Genomic DNA, 16,232 nt, shown 5'->3' on the forward strand with positions numbered 1-16,232 from the left:
TGTTTAAATCCTTTAAGGAAGTGTGGGAGCCATTAGAGAGGGAGGGTAATCTTTGCAGAGTGCATTAACACTCTCAGACCTCTGGGACAATAGATCAGGCCGCAGACACATAACGCTTCCCTGAGGCTTTGCAGCCAGTGCCTTTGATCTCTTGGCACTGGTGTGTGACCACAGGTGTCATCTACTGAGGAGGCATCATTCCTGAGCACTGCTGTCCACTAGCTCTGGGGCTGGACCGCAATCAGGAAAAAGCAGGAAGCCCTGGCTGGTGTGGCTCAGTGGATAGAGTGTCGGCCTGTGGACTGAAGGGTCCAGGGTTCGATTCCGGACAAGGCCACATGCCCGGGCTGTGGGCTCAAGCCCCAGTAGGGGGTGTGCAGGAGGCAGCTGATCAATGGTTCTCATCATTGATGTTTCTATCTCTCTCTCTCTCCTCTCCTTTCCTCTCTAAAATCAATAAAAATATATTTTTTTTAAAAAAGAAAAAGCAGGGAAATCGCTATAATTTCAGCAATGTTTCTTGTATCTTTAAGATTAGGGCTAAACTTCTGGGCCATAGTCTTCACAACTGTCTACATATGTATATGTATGTGTATGTGTGTGTGTGTGTGTGTGGGTGTGTGTGTATATATATATATATATATATATATATATATATATATATATAAATTTCAGAGAGGAAGGGAGAGGGAGAGATAGAAACATCAACGCCCCCTACTGGTGATTGAGCCAGAAACCTAGGCATGTGCCCTTGACCGGAATCGAACCTGGGACCCTTCAGTCGGCAGGCCGACGCTCTATCCACTGAGCCACACCGGCTAGGGCTGTCTTACTATTTTTTCAAGCTACAACGTCCATTCTGAAAAAGTGACTCAGTCCCGTTACTATGTGTGGGTCATTTGATGAGCAAGGGGCCAGGGGTGGGGGGCATTTTCAAAACATTGGATGCTTTCTGTCTGTAAAATGAGTCACTGAGGGAAGGAACAACGCTGAGATATATGCAAAAGAAAGCCAAGAGGGGAAATCAAATAAACTCCTCGCACTGCACGCTGTTAAACCTTCATTTATCCTGCGGGCTACACGGCAGGACACTCTGCTCAGCCAGTAACCTACTTCCTGACAAACATCCTGTCCCAACGGCTAATCTCACGGTGGAAGCTTGGCCTTGACCATTTATCATAAACATTTTCAAGAACTGCTTACCACGATATATATATATATATATATACATACACACACACACATATATATTTTTTTTAATGGATTCAATGTTGGTCAGCTGCTAACAGAGCAAGAACTGAATATTCTTTCCATGAAGGCAGCAAAACAGGTTTTCTGAGGGTCTGACTTGCTTTCTGCTCTCCTCCCTCATGAGTAATTGGAATAGCAATTGAAATAGGATATGAGAAGGCAAGGAGGTTTCGCTTTTCTTTTTTCTTTTCTTTTTCTTTCTCTCCTTCTTTAATTATCAGAAATTCTGGTCCGACAGGCGTGGCTCAGTGGTTGAGCGTCAACCTATGAACCAGAAGGTCACGGTTCAATTCCCGGTCAGGGCACATGCATGGGTTGAGGGATCGGTCCCCAGTACGGGGTGTGCAGGAGGCAACCAATCAATTATTCTCTCTCATCACTGATGTTTCTCTCTCTCTCTTCCTCTCTCACCCTTCCTCTTTGAAATCAATAAAAATATATTTTAAAAAATAAGAAATTCTGTATCTAACAATATGGTATATACGGCCTTACTGGTTTTTAACTTCCCCATAAGACTTAGTGAAATGTTCAGAAGAGAGACAAGACTGAAATGATTTGCTCCAGGCCATCAGTCGTCTGTTGATGACACTCAATATCTAAAGCCTAAAGCATTTAAGCCAAAATAATTATATTTTCTTAGAATTAAGGCAGTTTCCCTCGCAAATGTGCACTGCAAAGGTTTTTAAAATGAGACGACAAGAAAAGAAGAGAGCTGAAAATTAGCTTTATGTTTAAGCAAAATCACTTTCGCCTTAGCATTTTCAGACCCAAACGTAAGAAAAAACTGCAAGTGAAAACAGATATAGTCAGAAAAGGCAATTCAAGAACTTTTGAACCTTAACTAGCAGCAAAGAAACATCTACTGACTGCTTCAACTTTGCTTTGACCATGTCTAATGTCCAAAATAAAATAACAAAAATAATTGAATAAAATGTTATCACAGCCACTATGCCTGGTCTGGTGTTTTAAAAGAAATTGTGCATGTTGTACGTTTAACTCTGGATACAATAGCTTTCAAGAAATGTGTGATCCTGCTCCGATTAAAACTAACCTTCTACAAATTAGCTGTGGGATGAAATGTCCTCTGGATACAACTGGATTTGACACTTTGATTTGAAGATGTGTCTGTGTGCGACACACACACACACACACACACACACTCACTCACTGAGCACATTGCCTAAGCAACTTAATACTGCATAGCAAACCATTTCATAACCTTACCAATGGCATAGGCACCAAATTTTTTGGCTATAGGTTGAGTAAAAATAAAAGGGGGAAAAAACAGGCTTAAAATGGTAATTTGTGCCTGGCCGGTGTGGGTCAGTGGTTGAGCACTGACCTATAAACCAGGAGGTCACAGTTCGATTCCTGGTCAGGGCACATGCCCGGGTTGCGGGCTCGATCCCCAGTGTGGGGCGTGCAGGAGGCAGCCGATCCATGATTCTCTCCCATCATTGATGTTTCTATCTCTCTCTCCCTCTCCCTTCTTCTCTGAAAACAAATATATATATGTATTTTTAAATGGTACTCTGCCATAGAAAAGCTGTATCCACTCAGCTGGATCTTCTTCCTTGTGCAGAGAGATGAACACAGCACAGAACCGCTGAGAAAATTATTATAGAAACAGAGGAACACTGCACAACATGAGAATTTCATTTTTTCACTAATGATTTCTGCATGGAGATGACTGTATCAAATTAAAAATAAATTGCTGAACTTAAAATCCCCAAGCAGCAGTCCACAGGAATTCGCCTTCGGGATTTTCGTCATTTATGAGTCTCTATCGCCACCTGCAGGGCTATCTTGAAAGTGAACTTGAGCAATGGGCAGGCTATTTGCTGTATTCCCTTTTTTACTTTCTTTTCTCTTTCTCTCTCTTCCCTTCTTCCTCCTTGTGTGTGTGTGTGTGTGTGTGTGTGTGTGTGTACGTGTGCGTGTGCAATAAATTTCCAGGAAAATTTCTTTTTCTTTTGAAAATACGTACACTAGTAAAAGTTTAAAAATCCCCAATAAAATGCAAAGTGAAACTCACAGAAAGAACGGCAGCTAATTTTTTAACAGCGAAACCCCCATCGCACTGTCCATTTTGCAAAGCTGCGTGCCGAGAAGGGAATGAGCCTACAGGGATTTCCTTAGGAAAAATGTGAGGGTGGCAATCCATGGGTTCCAAGGAACGCAGCTTTGGCTATGGAATTGCTTGGGGAAAAGTTTATCATTGCATGTACGTGCCTTAAACTAGAGCAGGGGGGAAAAAAAGGCTGCTATTAGTAAATTCATACTGAGTATACTGTAGCTCTTCAAATAAACCAATGTAAGATATTATTTCACGCCCTGACCAGTTTGGTTCAGTGGACAGAGTGTCGGCCTGCGGACTGAAAGGTCCCAGGTTCGATTCCGGTCAAGGGCATGTACCTTGGTTGTGGGCACATCCCCAGTAGGGGGTGTGCAGAAGGCGGCTGATCGATGTTTCTCTTTCATCGATGTTTCTAACTCTCTATCCCTCTCCCTTACACTCTGTAAAAAATCAATAAAATATATATTTTTTAAAAAAAGATATTATTTCACCACAAGTGCCACAAAACACAGACTAGCAGCAGCAGCAGCATGGTCATGCCAGGCACCTGACTTAACAACACCAGGTTTTATTCCTCCAGGGTGTATCAACCCTGCAGAGCAGTCCCTCGACAGACTTATAAAATATTCTCCAGCCCTAGCTTGGTTTGGCTTGGTGGATAGAGCGTCAGCCTGCAGACTCAAGGGTCCCTGGTTCGATTCCTGGTCAGGGCACATGCCTGGGTTGCGGGCTTGATCCCCGATGGGGGACGTGCAGGAGGCAGCGGATCAATGATTCTTTCTCATCATTGATGTTTCTCTCTCTCCCTCTCCCTTCCTCTCTGAAATCAACAAAAATGTATATTTTAAAAATATATACCTGTTTTCCAAATGTAAGACTGAAGGGGAAAAAAAGTGTTTTTAACCTTTAATAACAAAATGCATGGATACTGTGTGGATGCAACTCATAGGCACAAACCCAGGACTCCAGAGTTCATGGCCACAGGTCGCACACTGCAGACACGGTGGAGGGGCTGGGACGAGCCAGGAGGCCTTGGGAGATCACGTTACAAAGCCTTCAGTTTCTCCCCTGATGGACGAACATGAAGGCCCCTCCGATTTCCCGTTCTGACGGCTCTGTGCGTTTCCAGGCTGTAAACCAGTGGTTCTCAACCTGTGGGTCGCGACCCCTTTGGCGGTCGAATGTCCCTTTCAGAGGGGTCGCCTAAGACCATCCTGCATATCAGATATTTACATGACGATTCATCACAGTAGCGACATTGCAGTTAGGAAGTAGCCACGAAAATAATGTTATGGTTGGGTCACAACGTGAGGAACTGTATTTAAAGGGCCGGAAGGTTGAGAACCACTGCAGTTGCCGCGGGGTTTGGTTTTAACACCAATTGAGCAAAGCAGTGTATTTCTCTCCTTTTCCTTTCTATTTTTTTTCTTGGCAAAACGAAGCATCTCTGGCAACGAGCTGAAGCAAAAAATTTGAAAAAGCTTGGGCAGAAATAGAAGTCATTTTAAAGGGCCAGAAAAAGGTGGATTGGGGGTCTGAGGAAAATTCCAGGGAGATTATAAAGTCAGTAAACACTGGAGAGCAGGCGGGGGGACCTTTTTTCTGCCAAAGGCCATTTGGATATTTATAACATCGTTTGTGGGCCATACAAGATTATCAACTTAAAAAAATTACCCTGCTCTGAATTCCGTCAAACGTTTAACTCACCCCTAATGCCTCAGCAAGGCTGGACCAATTGATTTCTTGAGCCTAATACGGCCCGCGGGCCAGACGTTCCCCACCCCTTCTGCAGACAAACATGGCTTAGTCAGTGGTTCTCAACTTTCTGGCCCTTTAAATACAGCTCCTCACGGTGTGACCCAACCATAAAATTATTTTCGTGGCTACCTCATCACTGTCATGTTGCTACGGTGATGAATCGTCATGTAAATATCTGATCTGCAGGATGGTCTTAGGCGACCCCTGTGAAAGGGTCGTTCGACCGCCAAAGGGGTCGCGGCCCACAGGTTGAGAACCGCTGGCTTAGATGGTGAAGTCTTCAGTGGAATTTTGATTTGCCTTTGTAACTCTTTTTCCTAAAAGTGAAAGCCAGACTATCAGCCCAATGAAACATGTCCCCCCAGATTAGACCTATTATTGAAAAAGCCGACGACACAACCCGGGGACAGCAGGCGAGAGAGCAAACACACACCTTCCTAAATCATAAATCAAATGGCAAAACACTAAACCCAGCGCAGTCAACCCTCACCAGACCACAAAGAAAAGAAGGTTTCTCTCCATAAACATCGGAGTGGGCGGGCGGCCAGAATGGCTGCCAGGCTCTCTTGGAAGTGTCACCTGGGGTGGGTCTAATTACAGGCCCCCCAGCCAGCACGCCTGCCTCGCACAGCAACGAAAGGGCCATCCGCTCGCCAAGCCCAGCCCGAGAAGGGGGGCACAGGCCACCTGATGGGGAGCCCAGAGATCAGCCGGGTAGGCTAACGCAAGGACAGCTCGGAAACAAATGACACAGCTCGGACTGAAAAAAAGAAAAGAAAAAAAAAAGGCCGTATCAAATTAGCCAGAAATCAAAGTGCTGGGCATGTTGTTCAACAGGTCGAAACTGACGCAGGAAACTGGTTATAACTGCTTTCTCACACACCAGCTGCCTCCCTCCTCTCTCTCTCTTCCTCTCTCTCTCTCTCTCTCTCTCTCTCTCTCTCTCTCTCTCTCTCTCTCTCTCTCTCTCCCTCCTTCTTCTTCTTCTGTCTCCCTCCTTCCATTCCTCCATCTTTTTCATTTCTAATATTCTTTTCAATTTCTGTACCAGACAAAATGTTTGCTCATTCCCAGTATCCCATACACAAGCAGATGGAAAGGGAAGGGAAAGTACTCAGTTCTGTAAAAAATATGAAATTAAATCCGGGGCCTGTGGATCAGGGTTAGAGATCTCCCAGGGCCCTCCCTCCTCCCCCAGGTCTCCTTCTGCTGGTCACCTTTTGGCCATTTGGCTCATGGGCACCAACCCCTGGGGGGTGGGGGGACAGGATTAAGAAAAAGCTAGGAAAACGCACGTCCAAATGATGATGATGATGATGTTGTTAGTTGTCTATGGATTTTGCCCTCTGATGGGGTCCACAGGCGGTCAGAGCAGGAGTTGGAATAAAAAGAAAGCAGTGCCCAGCCCCAGTGGGTGAGTGGTTGAGCATCGACCTATTGGACCCAGAAGATCACAGTTCAATTCCTGGTCCAGGGCATATGCCCAGGTGGCAGGCTCGATCCCCAGGAGGCAGGCGATCCATGATTGTCCCTCATCATTGATGTTTCTATCTCCTTCTCTCTCTCTCCCTTCTGCTCTGAAATCAACAGAAATATAAAAAAAGCAAGGGTGTAATCTCTGTCCACCCCCTTCTTGTGTTTCTTCCGCGCTCAATTTGACCACAAAGTGGAGAGAAGCTGGAGGAAAGACTGGGGGAGGGAGGGCGAAGGAGGTGGGAATGGGTGCTGGGGAGAGAAGACTAGAGGGGGACCATAAGATGGATGACTGCTTATATGAAAATGTCATCTTTGCACCTCAGTGTCTCACAGTGTATGAGACGCTGGACAATAATGGTTGTGGAAAGGGAGGGAGGGAGAGGGCAGAACCTGAGGACAGTGGCCAAGCATTGGCTGGGTCAAGGAATGGCATGACTTCCCAGGAGTCTTCTCTTCATTCTCTGAACTTCAGGATCAAGTTCAGATCAATAGTCGCGATTCTCTGCACAGCAGAACCAGACTGAATGAATCCACTGGAATCTGCAGAAGGCCATAACTCCTCACCAGACCACGCACAGAAAGCAGAAAGTGTGCTGGCATCCCAACAGAAAACTCAGGGTTAGCATGATTGTGACAGAGGGTTCCCATATAGGGCTGGACCTACAGTACACAACGGGGCACTGACCATTCACCTCTTATCTAACGGGGCCATGTGGAGATTGGCATGTACCTAGGATTAAAAAATCCGGGGTTAAAATAAAATAAAGATCTAACGCTTGCTAGTCAAAATCAAGAGGCTCCCAAAATGCCAACTGATTTTACTCGGTGGAGCCACGATTCTGTCCGGAAGTAAAATTTAATTATGGAGCTGAAAATATAAACACGAAAATATGCTCAAATAGGTAAGACTCTCCTTTTACATTTTCAACAGAGAGTCTTTTAATGCAATTACTGTAATTTTATTAAATGGCATAATTAGTTAATGCCTGAGAAGTTGTCAATGGAAGGTGCAATTATGTTGTAAAAATTATAACCACAATTTGCAATAATGGATTGTTCGTAGAAAAAAATGCTGAGAAAAACATTTAACATATTTTGAAAAGTATATAATGTGGTCCTTTGTGGAAAGGAAAGTTTGGGAAATCATCTGAAATGTTAAATAAATCAAATAATAAGCTGTCAAATAGTTTAAGCATTTTATGTATTTATATATTTTGCATATAAGCATATAAAGGTATGCATTTAAAAATATTTTGCCCTAGCTGGTTTGGTTCAGTGGATAGAGCATCAGCCTGCAGACTGAAGGGTCCCGGGTTCGATTCTGGTCAAGGGCACGTGCTGGGGTTGTGGGCCCGATCCCCAGTAGGGGGCGTGCAGGAGGCAACCGACCAATGATTATCTCTCATCATTGATGTTTCTCTCTCTCTCTCTCTCTTCTTCTCTGAAATCAATAAAAATGTATTTAAATATATATATCTTCCCAGCTGGTGTGGCTCAGTGGTTGATCCTTGACCTATGAACCAGGAGGTCACTGTTCAATTCCTGGTCAGGGCACATGCCTGGGTTGTGGGCTCGATCCTTAGTGGGGGTGTGCAGGAGGCAGCCAATCGATGATTGCCTCTCATCATTGATGTTTCTTATCTCCCCACCTCTCCTTTCCTCTCTGAAATAGAAAAAAAAATCTTCTCCTCCAGGGAAAGTGATTATTGTAACTTTTTTCAGCTTCAGGGAAATCCTGTGGGTCTTTGAGCTACAACTGCACAAACACCTACCAAACAGACAGCGAGGTCTGCTTTGCACATGTGACTGTGACTTCCGGCGGACGGAGAAACAGCTGCTGAAATTTAATCATAGGCAGGTACATCTAGTTGCGAATACACTGGTGATAGGACTTAAAGAAAAGGTACATTTTTTTAGACAGAGCTAACCCACAAATATCTAAGGCTTCAAAAAAAATATTTGACCAGCACTATGTTAATAGTCCATGTGAAAACAGATTTTCAATTAATGTTGAAAATTAATGTTGTCATTAATGTTCCTTGGGCCACGGAAGGGATCCTAGACAAGCGATCCTTAAGATTTCATATTAAAATGGTTCCTAAACTGTACTCACAAGATGTTACACAGAGAAATGTTTTTGTTTCCCAAATGCCCCCTGCTTGTGTGTGTGTGCGTGTGTGTGTGTGTGTGTGTGCGTGCGTGCGTGTTGGGTTAGGGTTAGTTCTGTTATTGCTGCTCTTGCTTTTAAGTTATTTTTATTCTTTTTAATATTTCTTTCATTGATTTCAGAGAGGAAGGGAGAGAGAGATAGAGAAACATCAATGATGAGAGAGAATCACTGATCGACTGCCTCCTGCACGCCCCCTACTGGGGACCAAGCCCACAACCCGGGCATGTGCCTTGAACGGAATTGAACCCTGGGCAGGCCAATGCTCTATCCACCAAGCCCAACCAGCTAGGGCTAAGTTTAATATGAAATCATTTCTCAAAATTCTGGGATCTCTACACACGAAGATTTCTGAATATGCTAAATATGGGATATCATTGAGAAAGTCGAGAATTGTATTTTTAACTTTATTGGGGTGGGGGGGGGGGGCGTGATTGATGCTTTAAATTAAGCATCATATTACAGGCCCTGTCAGCTCTGAAGAGTACGTTCTTCATTTTTCTGCACTCAAAACATTCAGGGAAAAGTCACAGATGTGAGAAGCCCAGCTTTATGAAGATGCCCATTGATATATGGCAGATTTAGATTACTTCTTAACATCAAACGTCCAAGAAAAAATTTAATAAAACAAGGAATCTATCAATGCCCCCACAGACTTGCCTCCCTGGCTGCAATAGGTGTGGGCCTGCGGGACTGGCAGGACAGCCAACTACACAAACGCAGCCCTTTTCTGCAGCACGAGGGGGCCTTTGCTGTCTTAAATAATCTTCTGAGGATGCCATCTGTCAAATGAAGGCTGTATTGTCCTATGAAAAAATTAATGCATTTATGCCATAATGTATCTTTGGGTCTTTTAACATATAATATTGGGGTGTGAGAAATTTAAGTACCCGATAGAAAACCAACCAAACCAAACCAAACCCAAACACCCACAGATATAATTGATTCTATAATGCCCATATCACAATGCAACATTACCTTTTGAAAACAAATTCAATATATATATATATTCATATATATTCATATATATTCAATATATATATACAAATTATATATATTATATATTATATATTATATATTATATATTATATATTATATATTATATATTATATTATATAATATATATGTGTATATATATGTATATATATATATACATATATATATATATATGTATATATATTATACCAAACCAATAAAGCTCAGAAAAGGACATAAAAATGTCTAGAAAAATGTAGAGGAAAGAGAAAGACTTAAAAAACCTAATGAGCAAACTTTCCCATCATCACTCTAACAAAAACATTGAGCCAGCAGAAGCGTGGTTTGGTGGAATGCTCTGGCCACTCCAAGAAAGCCCAAATTTAATTTCTTACAATAACAACGGATTCAACAGCATACAGCAACATCCACACTTGTAGTGTATTAAAGAGAATTCAAGCGAACTTTCTTCGCTTACTATTGGGAATACAACCCCAATGTCTATGTGGGTAGGACTGACCCCATGGTAGGGGAGGTTTATGCTTGGACCGTCCAACAAGATTAAAGTTATTTCATGTCGGCCCATCCACTTCTGACCGGCCACCAAGTGGACTAGGTCTTAACAGACTGCTTTTCTTCCATGCCTGCTTTCATCAAGATATGATATATTCATACACACATCCACAGGAATCTAGAAGACGGATGGTTTGCTTTCACAAAGTCTTTAAAATTAACAGCCAGAATATACTAAACGTGATCCTGTAACATTCTTCCTTTGTGTCATCTGAAAACAGAGACATTAACATGATATTAACAGGCTCTTTCAAGTTATCTGACAAAACAGAAGGGAGAACAAAATTCCTACACCTTTGCCCTTAGCGTGTGGGGCTAGTGGGACTCCCAGGACCTGGAGGAGAAGGAAAAGCCCCCTGGGGACTGCTTCACCCAAGGGTCCTCTTCACACCTGTGGAGGGAACCCTGACACACCGCAGCCCAATCCTATATAACGAAAGCCTAATATGCAAATCAACCATTTTGCAGAATGACCGGTTGCTATGATGTGCACTGACCACCAGGGGGCAGACGCTCAATGCAGGAGCTGCCCCCAGTCCGCAGGCCCCAGGCCAGCCAAGGCGGGTGCCAGCAGGGGCCCCTCCAAATGCCCCACAAATCGATCCTGATCACCAGTCAGGCCTGGGGCCCCTACCCGTGCACAAATTTCATGCACCAGGCCTCTAGTTTCTAATATATAAAGGCCTCCAGCCAGGCCAGTGTGGCTCAGTGGTTGAGCATCAACCTATGAACCAGGAAGTCATGGTTCCATTCCCAGTCAGGGCACATGCCTGACTTGTGGGCTTGATCCCCAGTGTGGGGTGTGCAAGAGGCAGCCAGCCAATGATTTTCTGTCATCATTGATATCTCTCTCTCTCTCTCTCTCCCTCTCTGCAATCAAAAAATATATATATTTAAAACTGAAAACAGCGTGTTTAAGTGAGCACTTTCTACCCCAGTACCTTCAGCACAGCCCAGAGAGAGAGGTTATGCCTGCATCATTCCTACTTGATTCTGTACTTTTTCCAATGATGTCCAATGAAAACTACCCCCCCTCCCCATAGAGTGGGGCCTCCCGCAGTCTCATGAACCCAGGGATCCTTGCAAAATCACAGTCTGGAGCCCAGCACGAAGAGCACCCCTTTATTTTCTGTCCCGCGGGCCCCCGAGATTTGAGGGCGACATGGCAGCCTGCGTCTGCACAGGGAACGGCCCAGCAGAGGGAACAGACCATGCACCCCCCGTCCAAGCTCCGCTCCCCATCAGAAGTCCCCACACAAGACAACCTGGTCCCCCTCCTGGGGTGTAATCTTTCCTCAGATCAGCCCGGCAGCCCATTAATCATGGCTGTCATTCTCCTGCATGACCCCGGGCAACAGAGCTGTTTTGCTACAACTCCCGGTGCCAGAAATGAAGCTCAAGAAAGAGGAAACGCTCTGCTCCTGGCAGAGGCCGGCCGGGGTGCCCACTGGAAGAAGCCACCAATGGTGCTGACTTTCCTTTTTTTGCCCAGAACATTCCATGGAAAGTTTGTAAGAGAACTCGGGTAGGAAGTGGAGGTAGAGAGGCTGAAGAGGAACCCAACATGTGACCGAGGTACGTGCCCTCATCCGGAATCGAACCTGGGACCCTTCGGTACCCAGGCCGGCGCTCTAACCACTGAGCAACACCGGCCAGGGCCCATTTAGGTTTTTCAGTTTCCTTCCAGGTGTGAACTGTTACGAGGTTCTGTGTTGCATTTTGCTTCCTGCCAGTTAACATAAAGCCCGTGTTCTGCACGTGAACTTGGGCCCCGGAAACGAACAACATGAGCCTGAGAGAGGCCGCTCACCACAAACGCGATGGAGCTCCTCAGCGTGGACTCCCACTGGAAGCAGCTTTTCAGGAACTGGAGTGTATTCCATATCGCCATGGTGATCCTTTTCACGCGGTCCACATCTCTGGATAAGATCTGGTCGGAAGACACGGGAAACAGAGAAGGAGATTTGAATGCTCCACGCAGTCAGTGTGGATCAGGCAGCCTGGTCGTCTCCATTGTATTCTGTATTGCTGCCCATTAGAAAACAGGGGGGAAAAGTCCTCGGGCTTCTTCTAAAATTCTTTTTAAAGTCCGATCATCCAGACAGGAAAAGGGAATGCGATGCATTGGATGGCACCTTTGATAGAGGAGGAGCTGTTTGAATCGTGTTCATCACCAAACTGAGCTGGAAGAAAATGACAGAAGCCAGGCATCTGGGTAGTGTGAGTGTGTGTGTCTGTGTGTGTAAGAGAGAGAGAGAGAGAGAGACAGAAAGACAGAGAGTGGGAACAAGTGGCTACCTATTTAGTTTAGAAGGAAATGGACAATTTATAATAGCAATGTACAGGCATTTTAACTAATCGGGTCTAGAGGAAAAAGTCTATAGGATCCCTAGCCGGTTTGGCTCAGTGGATAGAGCATCGGCCTGCGGACTTAAGGGCCCCAGGTTCAATTCTGGCCAAGGGCACATGCCGGGGTTGTGGGCTCGATCCCACCCCCGCCCCCCCCCCCGCCTCCCGCCAAGTACGGGACATGCAGGAGGCAGCTGATTCATGATTCTCTCTCATCATTGATATTTCTCTCTCTCTCTCTCTCTCCCTTCCTCTCTGAAATGAATTTTAAACAAAGTCTACAGGCAAGGCTAGCTCTGGCAAAGGAATGCGGTTCTCCCATCTCCCAGCTGCGTGACCTTGGGCTGGTTTCTTAACCTCTCTCTTAGGCCCTGGACCAATCTTGACTGTGGAGAGAGCGCTTGTCACATAGTTAAGTGCTTTTAAGCATTTGCATCGGAAGCAAAAGTTCCGATCTTATGAGAAGGAGGGGACACCTAGTGGAGAGAGGTACTTGGGGAGGATCCTAACAGGCCCCAGGACCCCAGCCCCACCCCCTGGCGCTCTCAGAGCCCGAAGCCACCCCACCACGCGGTGGTCCCTGTTTGGCAAAGGAAATGTCTTTTCTCCCAGTTGCAGGCGGATTCGTTTCGGTTTGTTTGCCAAAGCAGCTACCCCACCTCAGGGTTTAACTTTCAAGTAAACAGAGCCCAACAGGCAATACTAATACTAATAAAAATAAAAAAATAAGAGGTCGCCTCCGATTACACCAAGTAAACATGACAGCCCGCGTTACTGCAGACGAAGCAAAACACTGGGACGTTCCCTCCAGAGGGTGGCGGGGGCCTGGCCCGAGTGCACCCAGAAGTTCATGGGAAACAAAAGGATGATAAGACGCCCTCTCTATGTAACGGCTTGATGTCATCCACAGCTGCTCACCCCACAGGACGCGGGGGAAGCAATAAATACTTTGAAAAGGGGACACTTTGTTCTGCGTTGCAGGACGACAGAGGGACAATAGGGACAGAGCGAAACCCCGAAGGTTGTCTGCACAGGACAGGGAGGGGCCCGGAGATAAATGGGAGAGTCACGCCTGACAAAGCATGTGCCACTTCCCCTCCTAGGCTCCGGGCCTCACTTCTGGTTGAAGTGAGGACAGAAGAATTCAGGGCAACAGACAGAGAGAGACAGGCCATTCCGAACGAGGGGAAGTGGCAGCGCCCCCCGAATTCGGGCAATACGAACGTGGTAGGAGAAGCTGTGGGAGTCCCAGGCTAGAGGTCTCTAAAGATCCACTGGGTTAATTTCTTTATGACTGGAAAGGCCAGAATATCTCCCCGAGACGCTGAAGGACGGGGACAGACACGGCTGCGGTTAGAGGAAGGTGGGCAGGGCACGCAGATCTGGGGAACGCGTACGGGGGCCTGAGGCTAGGAATTCTGTTCATAGGATGATTCAGGAGGTTAACGGAGGGCTGACACCTTCTATCTCATCCAACAGATATCGGCTGCGTCTTTCCCTTCTTATTAAGCTGACTGAAGTCCTTGTTTTGGGAGAGAAGGGGGGTGGGGAGGAAAAGGAGTGGAGAGGTGGGGACTGAGAATGACAGAAGAGATAGAAATAGAGATAAATTAGATAGAGATATAGAGGTGTAGAGATAGAGATGGTGATAGAGGTAGAAACAGAGATAGAGATAAAGATATAGAGATAGAGATAGAGGACAGGAAAGAAAAGGAGGAGGAGGAGGAGGAGGAGGAAGAGGAGGAGGAAGAAGAGGAGGAGGAGGAGGGAGATGGGAAGGGGAAGGGGAGATGCGAGCATGTAATGACAGCCAGCACTCCAGGTCCCGCATGCTGAATGCACCCACAGCCAGCTCGCCGCAGAGACCTACCTTTTTGGACAGCTTGCGGCTGTCTTCCACAAAGCGCTTTTCCCTGGGCGTAAAGGTCCTGATACTGGCTTTGACCTAGAAAGACATCCTTGTTAAAAAGGGAGGCATTTCTGTGAATTTCATTCCTCTCCTTCTCCTCTTCTTCATGAACCGGAAGGACCGGGAAACCAATCTGTTATACCCCTAAGGCCCTGGTGGGGAGTGGAGAACGGCGGTCCCCCCGCGCTCTGCATGTGTGCATGTGTGCGTGTGTGGGGGGCGTGTCTCATTGCATGAACTTCACTTGGGTGGGGGAGACCAGATCAGGTCTTGGAAAGCGACAAGATGTCTGCAAACCAACGGAGGTATTTAAACCACTGCAGAGATCAGCTTCATGACGTTCTCAGGCTAAAGTCTCTGAATAGGAAAACCTCCCTTCACGTCCAGTTTTGAGCTATGTTTTCACCAGTCATACCTGGCATGCGAAAATGAGCTTCTGGGTTATAGACCTATTTTGTACAGAAAAATCTCATTTCCTCTCCGTGATCTGGAAAAACAGGATGAATACCAGTTGAGAACTGGAGTGTCCAGTACGGACTTGATGGTTGAAGGGTTTTTTTGTTGTTGTTGTTTGTTTTAAATATGTTTTTGTTGATTTCAAAGAGGAAGGGAGAGGGGGGGAGAGAGAGAAACATCAATGATGAGAGAGAATCATGGATGGGCTGCCTCCTGCACGCCCCACATGGGGAACAATCCCGCTACCCAGGCATGTGCCCTGATTGGGAATCGAACTGTGACCTCCTGGTTCATAGGTGGACGGTCAACCACTGAGCCACACTGGCCGGGCAATGGTTGGGTTTTAAAATACTGTTCTCTTTCTCTCTCTCTTTCCCTCTCTCCTTTACTCTCCCTCTGTGCAAACCTTCTAAAACATTTTACACAGATTTGAGTCTCTCTTAGGCTGGCCACCTTTCCCATTAGGTATATGGCCCAGTTAGACTTACCGGATTATAGATGAGATCCATCTCCAAGTAAATGACCCCTTTAAAAGCTTGTTCTAAATCTTTATTCTTCAATACGTAGCAATTCGTTTGTCCATCTCGAATCTGTTGTAAGCGATAGATAAAATACAAACATTTGCTGGGGTTTACACTAAACAAACTCACAGAGTTGAGGATGCAAGACGCACACACAGATGAAACACCTATTAGGCAAATATTAACATCATCTTAAATCAACTTGTCATCGTAGAGTGCTCTTACAGTCGATTAAAAGCTAAAGCAACAATTACCAGGTTGATACTGATGATCTAAATGGAAAATTAGTGGCCTAGATGATTACTGCATTTCCATGGGCTTTCCTTCAAAAATCTCAGAGGTTATACATTTCTATTTATTAAAACAAGATAAATATTCTACAAAATCCCTGGCCAGTATTCCTCAAGACGGCCAAGGTCATGGGAAAACGGAAACTCTTGGGAACTGTCACAAATCGGAAGACTTTGGAGATAAGACGACGAAATGCCAAGTGTGGCAGGTCCCCTGGGCTGGATGCTGGAACAGAAAAAGGACATCACTGGGAAAGCTGGTGGCATTCAAACAAAGGCCACAGGTTAGTTAACAGAAATGGACAATGTCGGGTTTTGTGGAATTTTAGTTTTTGTTGTTGTTCTTCTCTTTCTCGTTGTTGTTTAGTTTTGACCAGTGCATCATGGGCATAAAAGCTGTCAACATTAGGGGCAAGGAGGAGAGAGAATC

General features: G+C 45.5%; 1 protein-coding gene across 9 annotated transcripts in view; it reads right to left on the minus strand.

Moving 5' to 3' along the window:
- MCTP2 (multiple C2 and transmembrane domain containing 2) overlaps positions 1 to 16,232 on the minus strand; it is a 130,287-nt gene that overhangs the window by 33,504 nt on the left and 80,551 nt on the right. For 6 of the 9 annotated variants that reach the window (XR_004975155.1, XR_004975156.1, XM_036355546.1 and 3 more), the window contains 3 exons: positions 15,480 to 15,581; positions 14,497 to 14,571; positions 12,088 to 12,207 (listed from right to left, as the gene is read on the minus strand). Coding sequence is in view for 7 of the 9 variants with exons in the window: in XM_036355546.1 (XP_036211439.1) it covers positions 12,088 to 12,207; positions 14,497 to 14,571; positions 15,480 to 15,581 (297 nt within the window). In the remaining 2 variants the exon portion in view is untranslated. Of the gene's footprint in view, positions 1 to 9,278; positions 9,536 to 10,048; positions 10,489 to 12,087; positions 12,208 to 14,496; positions 14,572 to 15,479; positions 15,582 to 16,232 lie in introns of those variants that run through there. The other 3 variants (XM_036355549.1, XM_036355548.1, XM_036355547.1) reach the window with 3 other exon arrangements.

The sequence above is a fragment of the Myotis myotis genome, unplaced genomic scaffold (genome assembly GCF_014108235.1).
Source record: "Myotis myotis isolate mMyoMyo1 unplaced genomic scaffold, mMyoMyo1.p scaffold_m19_p_23, whole genome shotgun sequence".
Lineage (NCBI taxonomy): Eukaryota > Metazoa > Chordata > Mammalia > Chiroptera > Vespertilionidae > Myotis > Myotis myotis.